Here is a 22,123-nt window from a genome sequence, read left to right as displayed (position 1 = left end):
CATGAATAAATAAATAAAAAAAAAAGAGAGTGAGAGATCCTTATGTGTGTTCTTTGGTGGTCTTGCCCTACTTAGATGAGTTCACCTGCTTTGATGGTCACTCCGATATTACCAAATCTCAGATTTGGTTTTGCATCTTTTCATCAGCGATACACAGGCAACCTTGAATCACCATCATAAGCCTTTAGATATATCTGGGCTTTGAAATGTGAGTGACATACAACAGGAAGTGAAGGATTCATCCCACTACTTGCTTTAGGCTATAAAGAGAGCATGGAAATATGGGGTTCTTCTCATTGGGATTCATGAATACTGGCCAGGGAAGTGGAAGGTATATATGTATGTATGAATGTATGTATGTATGTATATATGTATGTATGTATGTATTTAAAAGATTTTATTTACTTGAGAGAGAGAGCACAAGTGAAGGGGAAGAGGCAGAGGGAGAAGGAGAAGCAGGCTCCCTGCTGAGCATGGAGCCCAGTGCAGAGCTCCATCCCAGGACCCCATGATTATGACCTGAGCTGAAATCAGATGTTTTACCGACAAGGCCACCCAGGCGTCCCAGAAGTGGCAGGTCTTTAAATACCTTATAGGGTATGACCAGTAAATTGGTCTATTGAATGGTTGATAAATATTAGAACTCAGAATTAAATGTGTACATCAAATAGCTAAGTTCTAATGAAATATGAATTAAAATATTGCTTGGAAACAATTACCAAAATGTTTTAAAATACTGACAGAATTACAAAAGAAATAGTATATTTAGGTTAATGCAAATTGATCTAGTGCTCTTAAGAGGCAATATGTTTTCAAGAACCACAAATATTTTCATATACTTTGCCCAAGCAAAGACATGTAAAGTTTATTAATTAAAGTAACCAAAAGAAGCCTCCTGTATGAAAGTATTTAATTTAATGCTATTCTTAATATAGGAATCTGTGAACAACTATTCCTGATGGGAGGGGGGGATGGCTAAACAAAAGATGGTCCACTTATTGAATAGAACTTTGAGTAACTATTATAATCACATTGTATGGACACTTTCAGTGGGAGGATGTACAAATGTGTGCATTCTGGGGCTTTGTAATGGAAGATTACAAAAGTACATGTTCCCCATGATTATTATTATGCACATAGGTATAATTATTCATTTATTCTAGAAAGGTTTTTGAGCACTGACTATACAGCAGATACTGCTGCTAGGTGCTGGCAACATAAAGTGAAAATATATTTTTCCTGGGGTGCCTAGATGGCTGAGTCAGTTAAGTGTCTACTTTTGGCTCAGGTTGTGATCCTGGGTTTCTGGAATCAAGTCCCAAACCCCATGTCTGGCTTTTTGCTCAGCGGGGACTCTGCTTCTCCCTCTCCCTCTGTGCTTTCTCCTTTCCCTCTTTGCATTCTCTCAAATAAATGAAATCTTAAAAAAAAAGATGTTTCCTGTTCTCATTAAGGGTCTGTCCAGCTGAAAGATAGTCATGCAAACAAATGCAAGAGTGTAGTTATTCACAAAATGCCATTGGAGGGCAAGAGGAGCCTTCAAGTTGGCTGAAGACAGAGGGGAAAGCTTCATAAGGGAGCTAAGATTTTTATATGGATAAAATTTGAAAGGCAATGTAGAGAAAAATAGTTGTATAAGGGTGGAGGTATTAGAAGTAATTAAAATTCTTAAAAAATATTTTTATTGAAATTTAATCCATGTACTATAAAACTCACCCATTTGATGTGTAAAATTCAATATTTTTTGGTATGTTGATCGAGTTATACAAACATCACCACAATCTAAGTTTAGAACATTCTCATCATCCCAAAGAAATGTTGTATTCTCACTCTCAAATTTCTTCCAACGTTAAATGTTTTTATAATAATAGAAAATCAAAGCATAGAGACAGAAACTTTTGATCTCTGCTATTGTGGTAAAGCTTTACATTGCATGCAAAAGAAACCACAAGTACATCATCACGTCTTTAATTTTTCATTTTATTAGTGACAAGGTAAATAGGTATGTGAAAATCTTCACAGATATCTACACACGTATTTAAATAAAAGAAGAAAAAGAAAGGAGTTGAGTTGAAACAGTGGGGTGTCAGGGGCAACTATATTGCTTATTTACTGTATAAAAAATCTCCAAGTGTATGAAACTTGATTTGCCCATTTTCCACATCCTCAAAACCAGCTGCAAGAATTGCAATGGGGATGTCTAAAATATACATAGACTCTAACAGAAGCCTGGTACAATGTGAATTATGAAAGCGATTGGTGATGATGCTATGTGGGAAGCAGTTACTTTCAGTGCATAGATAGAGCATTCCTCAAGCAGAAATGATGCTCAGGAATTGATGATTGGTGGGTCCACCTGACCTCAGGTGTTCCCCTTCCTCCATTTGCTTCCACATCTGAAGTAGCAGAGGGGGCCACTGTGTGCCCAAGTGTCTGTAGGTAGCAGTGCCCATCCCTCTAGAGAGGACCACTCTTGGTTGAGATTGTGAGGAAGCCCCTAGATCTTGCTCCTTCTTGGTCCTACTCTTGTTCATGGCATCTCTACTTTCCTCCAGGTGTCTGTGTGACCCAGCTCACGGGGTCCTAACTTAAGTAGCTCCAGGAGTTCTGAGTTCCTTTGCAAATGTTAGCTGAAAAGGCAATGGGTATGTGTTCTCAGGGACTTCTTATGACCTCAAATTCTGAGGAGCTAATTCCTATTGACCCAAAGTCAGGCCTGATGACAAGAGTTAGGGCATTATATGGGGGCAGAGAAATCTGTTGGCACTCCTCCAATCATATACAGACAGCCACCTCCCCATAAAACCATTTCTACCGAGAGAGCGAACATGGAAGACCCCCAGAGGTGGTGTGGGACCTAACCTCTCTGAGGCACCTGCAGTTCTCACCCACAGTCAGCCATACACATTAGGAGCCAGACTTCAGTCCTTATAGACTTGAAACTGCTGCCATGACAGGACTGAATTTGTAAGTGGGAAAAATATGAACTTCATCAGAATATTTTTCCATGTGACTTGCATTTGGTTTCCGATGAAGCTCTGCAGCTGTAGCCAAATGGCTTAGCTCCAGGTTAAGGCACCACGGAAAATTTAGTGTCTGTGAGTCTGGCTCCTCTTTCAGATAAAGTGTGATGACATTGGGAACACAAATTTTCCAACTGCTTTGTAAACTTCAGGATTTTGGTCCGCTAGTTCTATTATCTGTAATACCTAGGATATTAATTAAAAAAATAACTAATGCCAGTGTAAACATGCTTTAGATACATAGGTCTATAAAATATTGCACATAAATATAAAATTTGTTCAGCATTTCTTCATAGTAAGTTTTCATTATCATAAAAAGTATATAAAATTGTGCAGATTATATGAATTTGGCTGGTCAACTTCAAACATGATGATGTTACACATGGTTATGGATTATTTACAAGTTTTAAACATCAACGTTTTGTGATGGTTAGACTTTAGATGATGGAAGAATAGCTAAGATAAAGATTATTTTCCAAAGGTACGTACTATAAAGATTAGCAGTAAAGATGAGTAGTAAAGTTAGAATAGGCAATTGTAAATAAAAGTCTTAGGAATCCCTTTTCTGGGTTCATCTTGCATCTGCATAACTTTATATTTCCTTCCCATGTATGCATAACACATCTTCCCTGTGTATATAAATTTGAGGTATAGTAAATAGGTATTTAATCCCAAGGTAAATACTGGCGTTGCTTCTTATAGATATTAAAAATAACATTTACCCATATTGTAAAATTGCTTTTTTATTAATGGACGGTAGAAATTTTACCATTATTTTTTAACCGGAGAGGTTCAAGAGTACCTTGAGATTTGTGTATTGCTAATTAAGTCAGTGGGGAGATTTTTATTTCCATGTAAGGAGCTATAAATACAATTTTTTGCAAAACTGAATTAAGCAGATGTGAGTCCCTGGAAGGTGTGAACAAAAGTGATTTCAGGTAGCGGGTGGCATAGTATTAAGTGAAGCTGTCTGCTTTTCCTTAGCACTGTCTATATCCTGAAGAAGCTCTGTTAATTTATCTGCACAAGATGGTAATCTTAGAAGGAAATTTAGTGATTTTGAAAAGCAGCTAACCAAATTGTAATGTTCAAATCTTCTAGATGACCAGAATATCTGCCTAGAGACATGGAAAATAAATAAATAAACTGTTCTCCTCAGTTACAAGATTATCTTGCTCATTTCAAAAGTACTTTCACAGTACCAACAACATATGCTTGTCTCCCTGAGCCATAATTTCATTAGAAATGTGTCTTTTCCATAGGGAGGTGTCAAATATTCCATCAAATGCAATAGTGTTGGAAGGTTTGGTCCTAGTTCACTGTCAGAAGTCGATTGTAATTCAAATAATTAATCTCGGTGGCTTGAGTTGGATTTACCTGGAAAGCAACTGAGTTCCCATGCCCATTTCAGAGCATCTGCCAAAAAGAGAACAACTAAAGCAAAAGACATATTCCACCATTGCTAACGGTTTCCACAGTGTTGAGGACGGACATTATCTCACCCAGAAGGGTCTCTGGGCTCTGCGGCAGCTTCTCCAAAGTGCAGCATACATGAGGTGATATTTCTGGGGCCCTTCCATTTCAAGGTCACTGGCATGTACAGGGAAATCTTTGTTTAACCTTTGTGTTCCTTTTCTTTGAACAGGACCAATGTTCGAATATTTGGAGCTTGGGTTTTGCTATTCATGCCTCAGCGGCTTTGTCATCTGTCAGTTGCTCCCTGTCATTCATATCATCTTGGGGGGGTCTTGCTCTGTCAAAGAATCCACACTATGAAAAAGAGAAAAGAGGGTTATTAAATTAGGTCTGGGAATTGGGTGAAACTCCTCATTCTAAGAATTTTCACTTTCTGTGTTTTCTAAGGAAATCAGTGCTCTGTGGATATTCCTGGTTTGATTCTCCAAATTAGAAGGGGGAAGCAGAGTAGTCTTTACCTGCAGAGAGAATTTGTTGCATCAGGCAGAGTGTTTGGGTCCTTCCTCCTGCCTGGTCCTTCCTCCTCCCATGTGGGAGAATGTCCCTGTTTTGTATAATCCACTTAGGGACCTGACATATTTTTCCTGAGATTATAGCAACAAGGCCCAAAGATTTCCTCTCTGCTTTTCTGCATGCTTTCTGGAGACAGCAGGAGCACTAACTACTGGCCAGGGAAGGGAGACTCTCTCCTGAAGTATACCATAGTTACCTTGGGATGGAATTTAAGAAGAAGAGAGGAGATGCTTGCATATCACTCTGTACTTGTGGAACACATAGCATATAGAGGAAAAGTAGATTGGTCGTTTCTTTCACTCCCAGAACATCTTAGTGACTTCCCAAAGATCACCCAGCGACTTGAGGAAGAAGCTATTTTAGAATCTTCATCCTCTTGAATTTCAATTAGTATTTGGTCTAGAAACCTGGAACCTCAATTCTTTTTTTTTTTTTTAAGATTTTATTTATTTATTCATGAGAAACACACACACACACAGAGAGGCAGAGACACAGGCAGAGGGAGAAGCAGGCTCCATGCAGGGAGCCCGACGTGAGACTCCATCCCGGACTCCAGGATCAGGCCCTGGGCTGAAGGTGGCGCTAAACCGCTGAGCCACCCAGGCTGCCCCTGGAACCTCAATTCTTATATATTATTTCTTACCCTGGAAGCCAAATTCACTGGGTTTTATTGATAACTACTGAGTTGTCTTTTTTTTTTTTTCAGGACCAATACCATATTCTGCCAATTGCCCCATGTCATTGTATCATTTATGGAAACAAAGATACTATAAATAACAGAATGACATAAGGGTCTATTTCTAAAGGTAAACTATGCAGCAGACTATGTAGGCTCAGGATGGCACAAAACAGCTTACGATAATGATCAGGAAAGCCATTATTTAACTCGCATGGCAAGGTTTTCTCAGTTTATTAGGCAAGTCACATATTGTTTTAAAACAAAAATACACTATGATTTTGGGGAATCACAACAATAGTGGTTAACAAAGATGTGACTGGATTAATTACTCTTCTAGTCATGTAATTGTGACACTGTTTGTATTTTGGAATGGAAATCTCTATGAAACTTGGCAGTCCTGTTGGTTTTGGGGCCAGAAATTAATTCCTATTGTAGGTTTTTACAATAAATGTCAGTAAAACACATGAAAGAGTACATTCAATCTTCCTAATGGAGATGGACTAATGGGCAAGATCAAAAAAACAAGTTCAAGAATATTATAACATGCAGCATCTATTTGGCATGATAGTCCAAGTATCCATTAATTACTATATTAATTGCATCTGGGTAGTGCTTATAAAGAAACATCTCAAGTATTGCTGATAGGACAACATCACTAACAAGCCTGAGATCTTGATTAATTACACAAGAAGGCTTCATAAAAAGATTTTCACTCCAAGCATATTGGAAAGAAGATCACAGGTCTCAGCTAAAAAAGTCTAACACTCTCTGTATTTATTTACAAGAAATCTCAAGATAAAAGCAACATTAAACACGCTTGGTCTTCTTAAATATCAGCTATACAGGCATAGTAAGTTTGCCAAAACAAACAAGACACAATTTTCCCTTTATGCCTTTTCGACTGTTAAAAATCCCCAAATCATGCCTCTAGCTTTGTCTTTTTAAATCTCTAGGTGTATCTTTGTAAATCCCCTCAGTGGCCTCTCTACTCAAAAAGAAAAATAAAAGAAATAAACTTACCTTCCATAAAGCTAAGGTTAAGATGGCCAGAACCAATAATCCAAGAAGTATTGCTAGTATTATTACCCATAATGGGATTGAAAAGGAAACATTTGGGGTTGCCCAAATAACTGATGTCTTAATCTGAAATGGAAAATAAAGCAAATGAGCTTGAATTTGAAAACTATTGGGTGAAATAAAGCAGCAGTTACCAGTACAGTATGGAGATGGGAGTAGTTCTAAAAAGATCCGTATAGTAGTTGAAATCATCCTGGGGGGGACTGGAAGGTCTACAACCCTCAGACATAGAATCTTAAAAGCCAGCACATTCTCAGGTCCTCCAGGTGGGATGAAAGGTCTAATTACAGACACTTGGTGTGTGTTTGGTTCAGAACAGCCCAGAAACCCTGGCATGGAATTGAAGCTGGACTGAGAACCAACAGAGTGGAAAGGAATGAGCTTAAATTCGGCTGGACCTTTTATGGCAGTAATGATTAAAAATAGACCCTCCGAAAGGTCAAATCTGTCCACACACATTTCTTCATGGAGCTCACTAACCTCATTGGGAAGTGAGTTGAATTGGACCCATTGGACTGTTGAAAGTGCAAAAGGTTAGAGATCACCTAATCTAACCCCCCACTTTACAGATGAGAAAATTGAGTACCGGGGGACTAAGTGATTCATACAACTAATGTCACCACCTCTTTAACTCTAGGTTCTGTGTTTTATCAATGAACAATAGCCCAGAGCCTGACTAGCCATCTTGGATTTCATGGAATTAACTTCAGGGAGCGAAGTGAGCACTAATTGTCCAGAGGCATTGGGGCTGCTTCAATCCTAAATCCAGTTTTCAGTTGCCATGAGAGCTCATTTCATTCCTCACTGTTGCAAGAGAATTTGGAGGAAAAGAAGATCCTCCCAGCAGAACTGCACACTCAGTGCCTGTGAACCATCCCTGCCTCCCAACATGGGCAGAGCAGCTCTCCTGTTGCCCATGTGCCCCTGGAGACCCAGACAGCAGAGAAGATGCAGACCCCCAGATAAAACCAAGAGAAGGCCCAGCCATTCTGCTAACACCTTCTGCCAAGGAGAAGACAAATAAAAATATTATTGGATCTAAAATGCTGTTCACGAAGGCAAGGCTATCTGGTTTTAGAGAGAAGTAAGCACTGCCTCAGTTAAAGCAATCAGAGTGCTCCTGGTTTTAGCTGTCCTGGCTGGAAGGGTCATGGGTCCAGTCCTGATATATGCTTAGAACCTCTAGGCCACAATTCTCTAACCCACCAATCAGGAGATAATAATAGATGCGTGGCAAAGGTTAGTGGCTCTGGAATGTGTCCTGGCAGGAAACATATGGGTGTTCTCATAATTTCCACCCAAGTAGGGGCCTGTGACGGTGTACATCTCTTTCTTCTGCTTTCTTAATTACATTGCAGATCCTGCCTCTGAGCTTGTCAGCTTGTGTAGCTATTCGTTGCTCCTTCATCTTGGGTCCATTTCCTCTGTGCAGTGGACATACTGATAAGGTAATTCACTCATTCTCCAGCCCCAAGTATCATTTACATCCAGACTAAATGAAGGCACCAACAGTAGTGAGACTGCTAGTCATTCCACATGCACAACAGTGCCAGGAACTTGATTCTCTGCTCTCAGTGAGAAAAAGGCTGGCCATGACCTACTCACCATTATACCTTCCTCCTTTGCCTGCTAACTCCCGTTACCAAGCAGTCTCTATTTCATCCAACACATCAGCAGGAGGTGCAACATTCCACGACCAAGATGGCATCAGCCTCACACTGCTTGCTACAGTCTAGGGACAGGACACACGGCACACGAGGAAACGCACTGCAGGGACTCAAAGTAGCCACGATGCCACCTGGATTCTGCAGCCTGTATAACTTACTCTAAAACGATCCTTTGCATGTATACGGCTGCATGAGCAAGAACGGGATTAATGACTTCTGAATCCCTTCTCTTTATACTCCTTCCTTCAATGAATTACATCTAATAGCACCTATGAAATCAGCACTCAATCCGCATCTTAAGGTACTCAGAGAAAGGACATGAAGTGGTCTTTCAAAACAATCCTAGTATTACTGGAAGCAGACTTATACGGTTTCGATAATGAGAATTTCAGAATTTTGGAACCACAAGGGAGAGGAGCGAACATGTACTCACCAGCCAGTTACAGTGACCCAGCAGAGAGAAAATCTGGAGCCATGGACAATTCTGAGGTTTCTTATAAATGTTTCTTCCCCCTAAACATAGTTTCAGGCTGTATTTGGTGCATGTGTTAGAGATCACCAAAATTTACTAATAGGTAATTTACAGTAACACAAGGAACCATGCTTCTCCATCTTCCCTGTCCTGATTTACCTAATTAATATCTTAAATTGCCTCCCATGGTTTCATGTTAAACATAGCAAATAGTTGAATTTGTGAGTGTTCATATCTATATCTATATCTATCTATATCTATATATCTATATCTATAGATATATACATATATAGAGAGAGCACATGCGCTAAAGGAATTGAAAGAAGGGCCAGAGGGCCACAGACTGTTCTGTTCAAGTTGTTAGTTTAATAAAAAGCAATGGGATGGGAAAACAGCTACAGTGACTTTCCTGGATTCCTTTGCTACTTGGCCACTGTAGGTTTTGATGTTATTATCTAAAAAACATGGTCATCCTGTAGAAACAAGTAGGGGAAGTTATGTGAAGGCTTTTGTTTTTTTGCAGCAATGATGGAAAAATATGAATAAAATATTAAATTGAACAGGATATGCTTATTAGGGTCTTCTGAAGCAAAAACCAGCTTTATAGGTATAATTACAAAATCTATTGGCTTTTTGTTTGCATTCACTTCCAAAGATTCTAACAGCAGTGTCTTAAAATCATTTGAGAGTAGGTGATCCCGACTGTCCTTTTCAGTTCCAAAATTCTGAAATTCTCATCACCAAAACTGTCATCGGTCTGCTCCCAGTAACATTATGCTCACTTAAAAAATACCATACTGTTCCTTTCTCTGAGAATTTTAAAAGTTCAGATTACACATGTCATGTACATTTCCTGTAAATCATCATATGTAATTAACCAGGAGGAAAGGACAAAGAGTTTTAAAAGCAAGCAAACTCAGGAATCCTCCTGCGCCTGCATTCTGCTTTTCTTGCCTGCTGAAAAGACATCCTTTAGGATATCCATGTGGCACTGAGGGTGCCCAATCATCTCAATCTAAAATGCAAGAGCTGCAAAACTCTTCCTTGGCCTCTGGTGTTTTCCATTGAGATGGATCTAAAGGATCCATCTCAATCTAAAATGCAAGAGCTGCAAAGCTCTTCCTTGGCCTCTGGTGTTTTCCTAAACTTATCTAGGCATTTCTTTCTTTTTCTTTTTTTCAAAGATTTTATTTACTTTTTAAAAAAAAGATTCATTCATTCATTCATTCATTCATTCATTCATGAGAGACAGAGAGAGAGAGAGAGAGAGAGGCAGAGACAAAGAAGGAGAAGCAGACTCCTTGCTGGGAGCCCAATGTGGGACTCGATCCCGGGTCTCTAGGATCACACCCTGGGTCGAAGGCAGGCGCTAAACCACTGAGACACCCAGGCATCCCTTTATTTACTTATTATATATAGAGAGAGCACAAGCAGAGGGAGCAGCAGAGAGAGAGGGAGAAGCAGCCTCCCCGCTGAGCAGAGAGCCTGATGTGGGGCTCGATCCCAGGACCCTGGGATCATGACCTGAGCTGAAGGCAGATGCTTCACCGACTGAGTCACCCAGGCACCTCTAGGCTTTTCACCATATAGTCAAGAAGTCACTACACCAAGGCCAGTAGAAATAACAGAAAATCAAAAACAGTGCCCCAGAGCATCTCTCCAGATTTCCAATGCAGGGGAGCTGATTGGTTGTTGCTGGAAAGAGGCAGATGAAGAGTCAAGTGCAACACATCATTGGAAGAGTCCTATATGTCTTGGAAAGGGAGGTCCTTCTGAGGACACATTGATTAGGGGGGCATGTGACATATTCATGTGTATACATGGCAATGGGGCATTTCATTCATGAGTGGAAACAGGTAAAGCCTGGCTTTTCCTGAAAGTCAGTGCTTTGTATAAATTAGAAACTTGAGCTGCACAGGCCACCTGACTGGGGAAAGACTTAATTGATTACTTTTATAGGACCAAAGCTTATTTAAATTTGTATTAGTGCTGTGGAAATTACAGAATGGTTTGAGGAAAGCTTGCCAAGAAATAAAGCGTTGGAAAATACTAAAACTTTGTTAGTGTTTATGTTTGTCTTGCAGCTCATTTTGATAAGTCCTCAGGAAACTTCGTTATCCATCAGATAACTGCTAGTAAGAAAAATAGGTCTTAATTCTCAGTTTCTCATAACTAAACACTGATTTATTGTAATAATTTTTCACTCATTTCAAATAAGATTTATGAAATATCCCATGTTTCAAGCTAGAACCTTCTGTAACCCTGCTCTAGATCAGGTTTATTTCTGTCTAGAAATTTCTATTTCTTATTATAAAATAAGCCACGTATGTAATTTAAGAATTTTCAGCAGCCACATTAAAAAAGAGGAAAAAGATGAAACATTAATTTTAATTATTTAACCATAAATATCAGAACTATTATCATTTCAACATGCAGTTGATACCAAAATATCCATAAGACATCTTAAACTCTGCTTTTCTTTTTAATGAAGTGTCCAAAATCCAGTGTGTATTTCATATTTGCAGCACATGACAAAACTAGATTTTCAGTGGTTACAGTGAAACGTAGTCTCACAGAAAAAAACACAGCTGCATTAATGGAAAAACATCTTATACTGCAACAGTTTTCAGGTTTTCATCTAAATGAGTTAAAATAAAGCAAAACTACTAGTTCAGTCTCACACTGGCCACCTCTCAGGTACTCACTTTCCACATATGGCTGATGGTCACTGTATTGGACTGTACAGCTCTAGAACATTTTGTGTAATCTCACACAATGGTGTGGTTTGCCCATTTACCTAAGTCTTCCCTTACAAGATTGATTCATCAAGAAGGTGGTCCCAAGGCAGAAGGTTTCCTTTAAGATTATGGGCAAGAAATTACATATTTAACTGCTTTAAGAAAGAAAGGTCATGTCGACTAACTAAAATACTTAAAATTTAAGGAGAAAATCTCAAGTGTGTGCCAACTCATGAACAAATTGTATCACTTTATCTTCATGTATTGAGGACCTATAGCCACTTAAAGAAATGGCATACAATGTTAACAATTCACTTATTTTAATTATCTGCAATTTTAGGAAGTGAGATCCATAAATTATAAGTGGTTTAGACCTTCTGAAAGTGATACTAAGCAGGGAACATTTAATCTTACCTTCATCACATCATAAATCTTGTTCTTTATTATGGTTGAAAGACCATAAATAAATTTTTAATATGCCTACACTTTATTATGGACATTTATGATATGTTGTTGTATATTTTGACAAAATACCAAGGTAGAAGGAAAAGGCTCCCTTATATTTGCAACTGTAATTAACGTTGACATCTGTATTTATGTATCACAAAATCTTGTGTAAACTTACTTCATAGGGGTCACAAGAATGTTTTAAATAAATGTACCAAAATACTTTACCTACAGTGCCATTTAGAACAGAATAATATCATAAAGTGGACCAGCTGGACACACATTTTAACATTTAAATAACCTATGAGAGATAAGCAGTTTGAACTCCAAACAATTGATTCATATAATAATTCCATTTTAAGGTTCCTAAGTTGTGCTAACAAATGAAATGGATTCACAGTTTTTGTATGAGGTTTCTAAGAAGGATTTTTATGAACTATTTTATAGAAACCACTGTGGGAATTATACTAGACAATCATATTCCTTCCCAGATATCAGGTATGGAATTCAGCTTTAGTAGCATGACACACAAATGCCAACGTTCCCTGTTAAGCAAAGAAAGTGTTCAAGTAACTGAATCTTGCTTTTTTCTGCCGCGCTGTGATAATTGAGCACTCAGTCATATCCCTTTGCACCATGCAACCTTTCCCTCACCTCTGAACATGGCAAGTGTCACGCGCTTCGTGAGTTCATTTGTTACAAACTCAGACAGGCTGCAGGTAGCAGATGGGGAGAGCTCTTTTCTTCCATGTGTGAGGCTCACGTGGAGCTCAAGAAATGGTTGAATCATGACCATGTTGACAAGGGAATACAAACTAACTAATCATCCACACAAGGGCCTAAGAAAACAAGTTTCATTACAAAAGAAGTATCTAAGAGGGTTTCCCCATTGACAGGGTATGCAGTGGAGCTCTTAGGACTCTCAACAACCTATCCCAACTGATTTAGCATCTTAAAGCAATTCCCTTCTACTGCATTCTTTTCCAGAATGACCTTTGGAATGACCTTTGAGAAGAACTCGCTAGAAAAGGCATCAGCTAGCTCACAGCACAGTCCTCTCAAACCAAGCCACAGAAAAGTCATTTCCCTGGAGGGGAGAGCAAACTTCCAATGGGCCAGATCTCCCCTTGGCTGGGTGTTGGGAGACCCCAAAGTACCTTCATTCCTGGATATTTTTTCCAATAACCTTTACATAACTGATGTGGTAAATCATCCACGTCAGATAATAAGGCTTTTAAAAAATGCAATGACAAGGATGGTGGGGCTGGGGGAAGCACATGTATCAGATGATTCTGTGGATCTTTTGAGATGAGTTGAGAACAGCAGGCTGTCACCTGTGGCCAGTACAGAAAGACGTAATGCTGTTGACGGCATTGACTGTAACATATGTTTCTGCTATGGAACACATGCTTGGAGAAAACAAAGGGACCCAGATTTATCTCCCTTAGAGAGACAAGCCTTTGAACCTCCTTGGATGAACATTCTATATTAAAATCCCAAAGCCTCTGTCTTCTAGGTTGAACATAAATCCAAACTACAGTAGACATCCTGTGAGGGAAAGAAAGGCGAGCTAAATGAAGAAAGATGTGGCCGCGCTTACTTTAAAATGCCACCAAAGTTTACTAAAATATTTTGACATTTCCATTTGGTCTTCCTTGATTCAGCCAGGGAGGGTAAGACATTTTGGGGGGAGGGTTACTATTACTGAGCCTTGAGGCGTACCTTGTTCCAAGTACAATGCTAGGGCTTCACAGACATCACTTTATTAACCTTCTCAACAATGTGTTCAGGTGAATATAGTTAACAGCCTCAGGGAGGTACAGTGATATCCTGAAGGTTTCCTAATTAGGGAGCACGGAGCCAGGATGAAGCCGAGGAGAATGTGTTTTGAAATACATTTGAAATGTGGGCCTGATCCCATGCTAGAGATTCTCAGTTACTTTACTATTTTATTTTATTTATATTTTATTTATTTATTTTAGTAAGCTGCATACCCAGCGTGGAGCCCAATGTGGAGCTTGAACTCATGACCTTAAGATCAAGATCTGAGCTGAGATCAAGGGTCTGAGGCTTAACCAGTGGGTGGTGCCCCTCTCAGTGATTTTAAAGCAGAGTCCCAGGGCCCCACCCCAGAGCTACTCAGTCCTGATATCAGGGGTGAGGTCTTAGCATGTATTTATTTTAAAGTTTCATGAGTGATGATGCTTCGCATACTTAGCTGAAAATCACTGATCCACGCATTTACCTAATTTAAATTACTAAAAGTAGACTAGGCTAGCAAGATTAAATTTTGTGATTACAAAAAAAAATTTGTGATTATATTTTTTTTAAAGATTTTATTTATTTATTCATGAGAGACACAGAGAGAGAGAGAGAGAGAGGCAGAGACACAGGCAGAGGGAGAAGCAGGCTCCATGCAGGGAGCCCAATGTAGGACTCGATCCCGGGTCTCCAGGATCGTGCCCTGAGCTGAAGGTGGCGCTAAACCGCTGAGCCACCCGGGCTGCCCTGTGATTACATTTTAAGATGTAAGGCCAATAAGACATTATGATCATATCTACTTATATACCCTCCAAAGCAGTGCTTCTCAAACTGTACTGTGTCCACGAAGCCCTGGTATAAAATGCAGATTCAGACTCAGCAGGTCTGGAGTGAGGTTTATTTGTGAATTTTTGACGATTTCCTAGGTAATGCAGATGCTGATGTCTGCAAACTGGACTATGAATAACAAGACCTGGGGACCAGGGTTTAAGGGGGGGGGGGTGTATCTATAGAATGACCCAGAAACGAAGATTTAAATCTAAACATCTTTTCCTCAGATCTGGCTGTGATCACTTTTATTGTAAAGGGAGGGTTTTGGTGACCATGCCTGCTGGTCCTCTGTCCCCTGTTCCTGTCTGCTCTCCATGGTCTTGCCAAGCTGCTGAGGATGCTGGCAGTTGTGCTGTGAAAGATAAACTCCTGCCAGTAATGCTTAATAGCCTCAGTTTAAAAATAATGTTTTATTCAACTGAAGCTCATGCTATACTTTTTTTTCTGGGTGAAAATGATCGTTCTTTGCATAGAAAGGAAAGATGTCAAAGGTCATCCAGCTGTCCCTAATGAAGAGAGTCCTTCCCCCCAACTTCGGCCCCCACCTCACTCACCATGCTGTCCTTAGAATTAAACAATCAGGACGATTTCATTATAATGATCATTGCTATCTGGACTTCTTTCAAACAAAATGGCTTGGTTAAAAAGTGGTATTAGTCCTATACCGTAAATTTTGTTTTTTTTTTTTTTTGAGTAGAAATTTACATTGAAAGTTTAAAAATTTGATCAAAGAACACTGAGAAATTTCTGGAGGGAGACAAGAAAATAGTGATCCAGAGAAGGAAACTTCCCTCAGGTCACTGGAATAAGCGCTTAAATGTAGCATCAGCTGAACAGTGGTTTAAAAAAAGTATTATTTCAATGAAATTGTTATGCTGCTATATTTTTCAGATACTCACTGCTATGCTTCCCTCTGGGAGTTTTGCTGGCTGATCTTTATAAGGCATCTTCTTAACTTTGAAGGACACCAGGGATGCAAGAGTATAGGGATCATTTTTTCTCTGAAATGAAAAATATTTATTTAAATATATTTTGTGTAAACCCTTTAAAAGCCATCCAGGCAGCCATCCAACTGTTTTCAGTATTTCACATTTCCAAAGGAAAATTTCATTTTTCCTTCTGTCTACTTTTTCTCTTTAAAAATTTTCCCCCATCCATCCATCTATCCATCCATCATACATCCATCCATTATACATCCAGACATCCTTTTAGATAGCCATCCCAGTGTCCGTCCAACTGACCACCCACTCATTCATCCTCTTCTTAGTTCTAAAAATAATTTCTCTTATTAACAAGACTTTGTACAATGAGGTTAGAATAAAAACAGAAAATCAGAGTCCTAAATGGGAGCAAGCACAAGGATTAACATAGGTACTGCTAGTAAAGAACAAAGGGGAGATATCGTAGGTTATACAATTCTTATTATCTGATAGAGGGAAGTATTTTAAGAGAGAGACTGATACAAGTTATTTTTTAAGAAATATTTTATTTATTCATGAGAGACCCAGAGAGAGGCAGAAACATAGGCAGAAGGAGAAGCAAGCTCCCTGCCACATGTCCCAGATGCTAAATTATAAAGAAATTTATCATATTTCATCTTATACAGAAGACCCAGAGAAGACTTTCTTAATCTCAGCACTGTTAGGATTTTGGGGTTGGATGGGGAACTGTCCTGAACATTGTAGGATATGTAGTAGTATCTCCAGCCTCTACCCACTAGATGCCAGTAGCCCTTCTACCATAGTTGTGACAACCAAAATTATCTCTAATTATTGTCTGTCCCCCAGGAGGCAAAATCCCCTTGGTTAAGAACCACAGACTTAGAGCCATAGAGTTTTTGATAGAACTTTTCAGCAAATAATTTTTTTTTGTTTAATTGGTTCTCATATTAACTGTTGATTAAAGCCAAAGGAAAATATTTAAGACTAAGTCAAGGAAGGCCGTTTTGAGAAAGTAAATTTCTGTGGTTCCCCACCATTTAACTTGAGACAATGATTAGAGCTATCCAGTCTTGGGCTGGAGCTGGTTCATAATGGCTCTTGAGAGGAGACAGACTGTGAGAATTTCAGGAATTTTGAGTATCAGTTGTTAAACAAAGCCATTACTAAAACATATATATGTAAATTTCAGAAAAAAAATATTTTTAAAAAGATAATACACACTCAAAAACTCAGCATTTATTAACTATTTTATTGTGTTTCACTAGTATCTATGTTTTTAAAAAAATAAAGATTTTATTTATTCATGAGAGACACAGAGAGGGAGGCAGAGACATAGGCAGAGGGAGAAGCAGGCTCCCTGTGGGAAGCTCAATGTGGGACTTGATCCCCGGACCCCAGAATCATGACCTGAACTGAAGGCAGATGCTCAACCACTGAGCCACCAGGTGCCCCAGTAACTGTAGCTGTGCTCTTGATATTATTTAAGTGTATTGTATCTGGAAGGGGAAATACTATATGATGGTGTGCTACTGCCTCTCTTCCCAACTCCAGATTTGGTGATATTGTGTTGGCAGCTTGAAATCAGCCATAGTAGGAATATGTACACCATGGGAATCAACAAATGCTGCAATGGTGCTTCCCCCACCCTCAACACACACACACATAAGCAGTTTATTAAACATTCACCAGAACTTCACTATTTATAATCCAATGTTGGGTTTCTTGAGGCCAATCCATCAGGTTGGACTTTTTTTTTAAGATTTAATTTATTTATTCATGAAAGACACAGAGAGACAGGCAGAGACAGAGGCAGAGGGAGAAGCTCCCCTGTGGGGAGCCTGATGTGGGACTCGATCCTGGGACTCCAGGATCACGCCCTGAGCCAAAGGCAGATGCTCAACCGCTGAGCCACTCAGGCGTCCCATCATCAGATTGGATTATGAAAATTTTGTTTCTATTTTTTTAAAAAGTTCTTTTTTTTCCCTCCTGTGACTGAATTTTTTTCTCCCTTCAATAAATCTCATCTCCTCTAGATGAGAAGGACAGGCCAGACTATGCAAAACTTTTAAATACTTAAGGACACTGATTTTTTCTTTCTTTCTTCCCCAACATTCCAGGATAAGTAACTTTATTCATTTGGAAAAATTACTTTTTGGTTGTTATTCTTCTGATGTTTTCTTATCTTCTGGCTTTTCATTTTAACTGAAAGCTGGATTTTTATGTGTTTATTTGAGAAGTGTTTTTTAAACGTGGAAAACTTTGCTCATAAAATCTTGCAGGTACTTGGTGATTTAAATCTACTCTCTTTACCACCCTGGCTGGTAGACACAGAAGGAACATGACCAAATTCATGACCAAATTCTGGTCAGAGATTCTGTGCATAAGAATCACAATTATATACTCATATGTCCATGCTTCCCAAACATCAGTGAACAAATTTTCTTTATCTCCAAGTTCAATAAAAAAAAATTGATAGAAAATAATTCTTTTCCTCCTGAAGTCATATCTTTGAGGAACAAATCAACAGAGATCTCCATCTCTGTTTCAACTCTTGATGGGAAGTTTTGGGTTTCTTGATTCTGCATTTATGAATATGGAAGTTTCTTAATGAATAGAAGGTGGGATTTGAACTCTAGAATGTAGAACCTGGAGAAACATGTTTCTCTGGGGGGATTTCCATTCACCTCTGTCCTTTACCCCTGCTCTGGGCCACAGTTTGATATTTTCTCATGTTCTACTTCATTACCAATCCTTAATATCCTTTTCCAGTGGTTCACAAACCCCTGGACTTTGCTGAGCTTCAGAAACAATTGGGATCAGGTCCCGGGATTCTGATTCAGAAAGACCAGGATGAAACTATATTTGTCCTACATTTTTTGCAATTTTGACGTTAACTCTTTCTTTGTCTCTATTACTTGTCTCACCAAGATTATATAAAAATGGAGGGTGTAAAAAGAATGGCGGGTATAAACCACGGGATATAATGTTTATATCTTACACAGCACTTGAACACCATCACCATGGCTGACTGAGCATGTAAATGGACAGTGGATGAACTTTCTCACCTCATGTAATACCAATATGATAACACCTTGCAAAAGGTTTGGTTCTTTCAATGGTTGAATTGGACCCTCTCTGTTATCAACTAGATTAGAAAGTTCAAGAAGTTGTAAGAGAGATAGGGACATAGAATGAGGGCTGTGGTTCATGAAAATGGGCTGTTGACCTACCCTTCACTATTTGATTCTATACTGCAAACTGACACAGTCTGGGGCCTGAACAAATTAAGGTGGTAGGCAAATAGCCTGTAAAAAATACAACTCATAGATCTACTCTTTATTTAATTTATTGATTATTATTATTTTTAAAGAATTTATTTATTTGAGAGAGAGAGAGAGAGCATGAGCAGGCAAGAGGAAGCAGAGAGAAAGGGAGAAGCAGGGAGCCTGATACAGGACTCGATCCCAGGACCCTGAGATCATGACTTGAGCTGAAGGCAGATGTGTAACCGATTGAACCACACAGGTGCCCCCCTACACCTTATTTTAAATTATTCTGCAAAACCAAGGTTTCTTCCATCCTATTCAGTAGGAAAATGCTTTTTTTTTTTTTTTTTTTTCATTTTTTAAGATGCTCTGGAGCTCCAAGAAACAGAGAACGTAAGCAATTCGGCTGTGATCACCTGGGGCAGCACCAAAGATACGCTAGTCTTATGACTGCAGGTCAATGGCATGGCACAGGTAAGTAATTCATGAACAATTATGAGCAGAGTCATATTATTGATTCCACGTTCAAAGTTGAATGCTTTCAGCCGTGGTCTTCAGATAACAATTACATTATTCTTATGTTTAAAAGAAATCTCCTCTTCCATATAGCAATCTACTCATGTAATAGCAATCATTGCCATATTGCAGGCAATTTAAGATTGAAAAAACAGCTGGAGTTAATATCTATTGACAATATCTTAGACCTTCAACCTGACCAGCTAGCTATTAATCCTCAGAAAATGCTCTGTTCTCCTGTCATTGCTGTGTCATTTCAACTGCGGTTTGTAGCTCACTAGCTGCCTCTGTTATGCACTTTTGCACAATGATTTGCTTATGGTTTTGGTATGAATAAAAGTCCTCTAGTTGGTAACAAATGGAGAGTGAGGCTTTCGAATTGGTTAAATGCATACATAGTGAAGCTGGTAAAGTCACAAGCCCTTCTACTCCTACCTTCCCATTGCCTAATCCCTTCTCAAGAATTCTTTTTGACCACATAGCCCATGTTGAAGTACTCAACATTTGCCAGAAAGAAAGCCTGGTGAGTTGACAAAACTGAAGCAATTACTGGTAAAATCTTACCAGAAACTGTGAAGGATTGTTTCAAACAGCAATCAACAGGACAGGGTATCATTTAGGGCTAATCTAAATAAAATCTTTTTCTGAGCCATTTGCCTGTTCACCAAGTGGACAGGAACAAACATAATGCAGCAAATCATGTCATGCAGGAATTGTAAACTTTCTAGTTTGGATTAGGAAGAATCGTAAACTTTCTAGTTTGGATTAGGAAGAAAGAACATGTTTCCGTCCTTTAGGATTGCATGACAAAACCGTTAAAGACCTCCAGTATATAATATATTCTTGAGAGAGGGAGAGAGTGAGCAGGAGAGGCAGGGAGAGAGTGAGAGAGAGAGAGAGAGAGAGAGCCTGCAATAAGGCACTCCTTTCTGGCACTCAGATTCCAAGCTAGGAATAAGCAGAAACTGGGTGTCCAGAAATTTGGGCTACGGCTGTTGGTAAATGCTGGTGATTTGGACCACTCTCTTTGGTTTTGGTTTTGGTCATGATCTCAGAGTCTTGGGATCACGGAGCCCCTCATTGGATTCTGCGCTCAGCAAGGAGTCTGCTTGAGATTCTCTCTCTTCCTCTGCCCCTCCCCCTGCTCTCTCTCTCTCTCTCAAATAAGTCAATAATCTTAAAAAAAAAAGCATGTTTCCCTTGACTGTTTTGTCCTATTGATTTTAGTCTTGCTTCATAAAAAAGTTATTTTCCTTTATTTCAGCAGGACATGATGCCCAAAGTAATCGAAGGAATGTATGGTTATCATTGAAGACTGTATGGACTTGGGAATTCAGTAAGACTCCTCTCCTTAACTCAACTCTGAGATAAGAAGTAATGACTCAAAAGCAGAGTGACCATGAGCAAATTGGTGGAAAGTAAGTAGTACCTGAAGCAGCATCTGGTGCATGGTTGGCACTCCATGGGTATTTGTTTAGTGAATGAATAAATAATGGTTTAACTAAAAAAAAATCAAATAAATTGTGTACTGCATTTCTCCCTGGTTCAAGCATTCAAAACTTCCTGGCTTAGTGGTTGAGCATCTGCCTTTGACTCAGGTCATGATCCCGGGTCTTAGGATGGAGTCCTGTGTCAGGCTCCCTGTAGAGAGCCTGCTTCTCCCTCTGCCTATGTTTCTGCCTCTCTCTGTCTCTCATAAATAAATAAATAAAATCTTAAAAAAAAAAGCTGGGGGTGATTTTGCCCCCAGGGGACATTGCCAATGTCTGGAGAGTTTTGTGGCCACAGTTGGGGTGTGGGTTGCTACTGGCATCGAGTGGGTGGAAGCCAGGGATGCTGCTAGGCATCCTATAATGTACTTCCTATAAAGCATTCTATAATCCTACAATGATAGACCTCCCACAATAAAGAATTATCTGATCTGAAATATACTGAGATTAAGAAACCCTGCCTCATGTTAAAAGAAAAACTTCACAACAACCATTTCAAAAATACCTTTAACTTTCCTTCTGTTTATTTTAGAAACAAAATTAAAGATTAAAGAAGCATTTTGTATTCCAGAAAACATGAAAGGAACTATGAAATTCTGTATTTATTAGTTAGAGTCCAAAGGATGTTACCATTTGATTTTCTATGGCAATGAGCCAAATGAATTTTTTAATAGTTAAAATATGAGCAAGATTGCATAGATTTGGTAGGGGTTTTAATTTAGCTTATTTTTCTCCTCTCTAAATCCTTTCTAAACAACAAGGTCACAACATAGTATATTTAAATAAATCACTGTTTCCAAATGGAAAAATTAATTTCCTTAGTATAAAAGAGATTTTAAAACTTTAAAATGCACACAATCAATGGAATTATCTGTGGCAGTGTGGGATGCCACCATATGTAGAAAAGCCAAAGCAGCAAAGAATCTACTAATCACACATATGTGTATCGTCACTGAGATGCGTCCAGGCTGGAGCCAGTCCATGGGAACACCAAACAAGCAAGCTTTTTAGGGCCATCTCCCTTTTCCCCTCCTAACTGATTTCTATTTTGATTGTTTTGGGCATATGGCTTGTACTGTGCTCTTGTACTCACTATCATTCCACTAACTAATATTTACTGAAAAACTACTACGTGCTGGGCACTGGGTATGATGTAGTGAGCTAAATAGATTTATTTGAATCGAAGTTACTGTCTAAATGTCTTAGGGACTCAAGATATTTAAATT

General features: G+C 39.0%; 1 protein-coding gene across 2 annotated transcripts in view; it reads right to left on the bottom strand.

The window, feature by feature from the left end:
- Window positions 1-1,959: 1,959 nt before the first annotated feature.
- The window catches only part of ITGA8 (integrin subunit alpha 8), a 168,266-nt gene continuing 148,102 nt past the window's right edge, over window positions 1,960-22,123 (bottom strand). For both annotated transcript variants that reach the window (XM_072749444.1, XM_072749443.1), the window contains 3 exons: window positions 15,584-15,685; window positions 6,712-6,834; window positions 1,960-4,793 (listed from right to left, as the gene is read on the bottom strand). In XM_072749444.1, the coding sequence (XP_072605545.1) occupies window positions 4,707-4,793; window positions 6,712-6,834; window positions 15,584-15,685 (312 nt within the window). In that variant the 3' untranslated portion in view covers window positions 1,960-4,706. The remainder of the gene's footprint in view (window positions 4,794-6,711; window positions 6,835-15,583; window positions 15,686-22,123) is intronic.

Source organism: Vulpes vulpes, chromosome 2 (genome assembly GCF_048418805.1).
Source record: "Vulpes vulpes isolate BD-2025 chromosome 2, VulVul3, whole genome shotgun sequence".
NCBI classification, from domain to species: domain Eukaryota; kingdom Metazoa; phylum Chordata; class Mammalia; order Carnivora; family Canidae; genus Vulpes; species Vulpes vulpes.
The sequence above is the reverse complement of the archived record's forward strand: the minus strand, read 5'-3'. Positions and strand labels throughout refer to the sequence as shown.